We start from the raw sequence: 5,059 nt of genomic DNA on the forward strand, positions 1-5,059 counted from the left end.
CCCGTACCAATGGAAATACGGTGTGTATCGTGGATCAATGGAGTGGGGTATCCGATTCTGCAGAAAGCAGGCAATCGCCACAGCTTCCTCCCAGTAAGATTTAGATAATCCAGCAGTAAGCAGCATAGCATGAGCAGATTGGAGGAGGGTCTGATTCTTTCGCTCCGAGACACCATTTTGTTGTGGGGAATAGGGGACTGTAAATTGCTGCTGAATTCCTTCCTTTTGACAGAAATCTTGGAAAGTCTTCGATTTGTATTCACCTCCATTGTCTAAGCGGAGCACTTGAACAGGGAGGTCATGTGCTCTCAAAACTTGCTTACAATAAGCTTGAAAGCATGCAAGAACAAGAGACTTAAGCTTCAAGAAGTACACGGTGGTATATCTGCAAAAATCATCAACAAAGGTTAGGAAATAAAGAGAGCTTGTAAGTGATGTGGTTTCCATCGGGCCGCACAGATCGCTGTGGACAAGCTGGTTCAGTTGTGTCGATCTAGTCTGGGACCGAGGAAAAGGTTTGTGACTAGCTTTTCCAAGGAGACATCCTTCACACAGATCAATTTGAGAAAGGCTTGCAGGAAGACCTCGACAAAGATTTTTTTGCCTCATGTGGTGAAGGGTTTTAGAGTTGATGTGTCCCAGCCTGTAATGCCACAGCAAAGTAGAGGAAGCTTTAGTTAGTTTTGAGGACAAAGTTGAAGTAGAGGCATTGAGGGTATGTGGCCTTTGCTGGGAAATTAGGAGTGGGTAAAGCCGGTTCTTCTGTTGAATCCTGATGGTTTCAAACTGGCCTGATGGAAGCTTAAAGTGCACTACACAGTAGTCGCGAAAGAACTCAATGGAGGATCCTGTTATCGTGGCAGCAGTAACAGAGAGGATATTGCGGCTAAGGCCCGGGACATGATACACATCATGTACCTTGACAGTGGTTCCACTGGGCAAGATGACAGGCATATAACCCAGGCCCACTGCACTGAGACTTTGATTGTCACCAAGGAAGGCCTGCACACTTGTGGGAAAAGATTTGTAGCCACAAAGCATGTGCTGATGAGGTGTCATGTGATGTGTCGCACCCGTATCAAGCAACTATTCTGATGCATCATTAAGTTGAACGTGCATTGAATTAAGAATTGAATGGAAGAGCTGCAGTGAATCGATACCATAGTGACCAAGTGCATGGTCCGCCACTCGATGTAGATGAGATTGCGGACGACGATCAGTGTGTTGCTGATCCCGTCGCTTGGTGCGACAGTCACACTCCACATGGCCATGCCATTTGCAATATCCACACACGATGGTGAGTGGGGTGTTCGTTCTTGGCGGGTTTCTTGGGATTCCGCTTGACCTGCGAAAGGGCCTCCGCTTGAAGTTTCTTGGAGCGCGTTGCAAGTATTGTGCAATATGTGGAACTGCAGCAGGGGTATCTGTTGAAGAGGATCCACTCCTCATAGTATCCTCTTGGAGGATTCTTGCAATGAGGCTCTCAACAGTGAGACCGACCATCGAGGCTTGGGTGGTAATGAAAGGCCGCCAAGTTGATGGGAGGGCAGCGAGGAGAAGCATGGATTGGAGAGCATCATCCAATTGGAGGCCAGACAGAAGGGAATTGTCAAGAAGAGTGCGCCACTCATCAACAAACTTTGGCGTGTTTTGCTGCTCCATGAGGGTTGCGGTCAACAGTTTTTTGAGGACTGTGACCCTTGTGATAAGTTCCTCATGATGGTAAGTTGAGCGTAAGAATGCCCATATTTCAACAGATGTCTTACAGCGTCTGACCATCTGGACTTGGCGGTCACCCAAGTGTAACATGAGTTCCGACTGTGCCTGCAGGTCATTCGTGGTCCAGTCATTGAGGTCAGGGCTATTAGCAACGGGCTTGGCTTTAGTGCCATCAACAATCTCCCAGAGGGAGGCTCGTTTGAGTAGGAGGGTCACCCTGGTGGCCCACGTGAGATAGTTGGGACCTGCTAATTTGTCTAGGTGGTAGGCTCGCACAGTGGCAGGAATGAATGAGGAAGGCGCTACTTGGGGCTGAGCCATGCTTGATGTCCGGATCACCAAGTATGGGCGCCTAAGCAAAGAATGTAGGGAAAGGGTGGTGGGTTGGCTAGCGTGTGTGTTGCTGTGATACCATGTTAAGACACACACAGACAGGGGACAGGATCTCAGAGACAGAGACAGGAGAGGCGAGAACGCTATATGGATTCATTGTTAGAAGAGGTATTAAATACAGCATAGGATCAGTTAGGGATTCATCTGATCATCATGTGAAATGGGAGTTACATCTTCATGTGAGAGTCATGTGAAGGTTACACGACTCAATTACTTTTGGGGCTTTCAATTTATTACTTCGCCACAGGCTCTCCAAGTTGGAATAGCTGTCGAGGATGCATTGGAGCCCTTCAATTGTCAGGCTGTCAGATGCTAAGATCAGGTGTGCCTCATCGTTGATAGGCGACAGCTTGAAATTTCGAGATGGGTAAGGTGGGACAGGCATAGAGCGACCTTCTGCAGACACTCTCGAGATACTTAAAGACTATTCGACATCTAAGGTACTCGAATACCTTACTAGTCCTCTGGCCTACTGGCAGCCCTTCATCTTTGGCTTGAGCAAACCACACGAATGATGTTTCAGCTTTTTTTAAAGCTAATGGGGTGGCGGATAATTATCTAAGTAGGGAGGAACGCATCAAAAGAGAAGAAGATGAAAGAAGCTGAAGGAAACACAGAAGTCTAGGATAAGGCCGCGATGCAGCTAAAGAAGCGGTCAAGGAGGATGAAAGCTCGAGGCAGAAAACGACTACTGCTAAACAGAGATGAAGATAGGCACCATCATCTGATCGTGAATGCATCGATGATTATGCTTTTTGGAGGAGTACCAGAAGAAGCTACGGCAGGCGACAAAAGAAGACAAAGCTGAAGACAAGGAAGAAGAGCTGTGACGACGAGAGACTCGGGCGACGGAAAGCCAAAGTTGACGAGTCGGAAGACGAAGCGTTGCTCATGAAATCGTAAAAACGACGGTGAGTTTGGAGAGTGATGAAGGTAACAAAGAGTTAAATATTGGCCTGATATGGGCTATTGCCTGTAGACAGGCCACGTGTCAGTGACCCTGCACTTTTTAGGGGTAATATTTCTTTTTTGAATATATATATCTAACAAATTTACTTATTTTCAACTAACGCGCATGGGTGAGATGGTAGGGTGCACGTCTGCTAGCCAGAGGATGTGGGTTCAATTCCTGACAGCAACGCATTAAATTTTTGGCCCAAAAGGAGGGCTCTTCATTATCACCGGCTGCGTTGGGTGCCACATCACCAGGTAGTCCGATATTTAACGAGAGCCCTTTTCCTGCGCCAATCGTAAGCTTTTACGTTTTTACTGCAAAATAAGCAGACCACAGCAAAAAAAACCTGGAAGTCGCTCTTTCTGTCAAACGTCTATTGACATAATCAATGACATTTATTTATTTATTTTTAAAGGAAGTTTTAAGTATGTATTAAGAGGAAATTTTACAAGATATGTAGTAGTTCAGGCTCCATTACAGGGGAGCAACCTGGATAAAAAAAGACCATATCTTTATCATTGAACAAGTCCAAAAAAGCATGAGCTAGCTTTTCTTCTATTTTCCTAAACTTAGTTCTATTACTGCAGTCCCTAGAGAAGGTGTCTTCTCTTCATTCTTCATGATTCTATTATGCAGCCTTTTTTAAAATTTCTGCAATCATGGCTGCCACCTCCATCTCCTGATCTTCTTTCTTGATGTCTTCACATTGTTTAATGATCTTCTTTGCCTCATTTTCATCCTCCAAAAACAAATCAGACTTAAAACCCCAGAGAGGATCAGCAAATTGCTTTTCAAATACCATTTTATTCCTGCATATCCATATGTTCCATAAATAGAGACTTCTTAGCCAATTCCAAACAGGGGGGGTACACCATAAATTTCCCCTAACAATAATTCTTTCCAAGTGATCTTGGTGGGATGCCACTTCAAGATTAAAACTTGCAGAATACAAAATATGTTAGTATTCTGAGAGCAATTAAGAAACAAATGAGGGATAGATTCTACCTGGATACCACACCTTTGGCATATTCCATTTCCTATGCCAACTTTCAGAGCCCTCTCATTGGTCCAGAGGCCTTTCACCGTGATCAACCACATCAGACAAGAAATTTTAGGCTGAATAGAGGCAGACCAGAGGTTGTTGAATCTGTAGTTCCATTGATCTACATTCCAATTAATATGCCATCTAGCAGTAAGTTTGTAGCACAGTTGAGCATTGTTTGTCTTAAGATCAAGCAGTGGAAGTAGTGACTTGTCTCCTTGCAAACACACCCCTCTGTGGTTAAATTGTTGGTTGAGATTTATTCCTTTTGCTCTATGTTGGTCCCATAACATTTTCCTTTCCCTTAAAAAATCAATTTCATGTTGTTTGAGGTTAAACAGTTCACCCATCTTTTCCTCTTGAATCCAGTTTTTGTCTTTATAGTCCCATATGTCACCCCAAGTTTTAATCCCCTTTTTAAATAGTTTATAGGCCAGATTGGCCTCTTGGTCTTCTATTGCTCCATGAAAGAAGCTGAACCAAATAGAATCTCTAGAGCTCCAAGGGAGTGTGAGATTGATTTGGGAAGAAGGCCTAAGGAGACCCTTGTATTTGAACCAGGCTTCCCAAATTCCTTTGGCTAGTTGAGAACAATTTTTGGTTTTTATATTTATAGGGCTTATTGCTACTGTTAGAGGATCAAGTCCCTTCCACTTGGAGCATATTGACACTTGGAAATGTTTGGTTGCAACATGCAGAAGGTTTATCCAATCTTGCTCCTCTCTATTCAAGCTTCTTGCAATCCACTTAGCCGCTAGCTTTCAGCCAGGCTATGAAGATTAGGAAGATCTAGCCCTCCCAACTTTTTGGGTGTTATACATATCTTTCCACACACTTTAGGTATCTTGGATTTATCCCCATCCCCACTCCATAAGAAATTTCTGCCCAACCTCTCAATTTGTTTCATCCCTGTCTTTGAGGGTTTCGAACATGCAAGAAAATATATTGTT

The 5,059-nt window shown here is 44.2% G+C and overlaps 1 protein-coding gene across 1 annotated transcript; it reads right to left on the bottom strand.

Annotated features, from left to right (window-relative positions):
- Positions 1-1,086: 1,086 nt before the first annotated feature.
- On the bottom strand, positions 1,087-2,040 carry LOC148016906 (uncharacterized). Its single transcript, XM_087662709.1, has one exon. It carries the CDS (start codon positions 2,038-2,040, stop codon positions 1,087-1,089), a length of 954 nt encoding a protein of 317 aa, XP_087518835.1.
- Between the last annotated feature and the right edge of the window lie 3,019 nt (positions 2,041-5,059).

This window comes from Lygodium microphyllum, chromosome 22, assembly GCF_053477565.2.
Source record: "Lygodium microphyllum isolate KBCC chromosome 22, Lygodium_microphyllum_v1.1.10, whole genome shotgun sequence".
NCBI lineage: Eukaryota > Viridiplantae > Streptophyta > Polypodiopsida > Schizaeales > Lygodiaceae > Lygodium > Lygodium microphyllum.

Coding starts and splice junctions, on each gene's coding strand:
- LOC148016906 (XM_087662709.1), bottom strand. CDS start 2,040: ATGGCTCAGCCCCAAGTAGCGCCTTCCTCATTCATTCCTGCCACTGTG.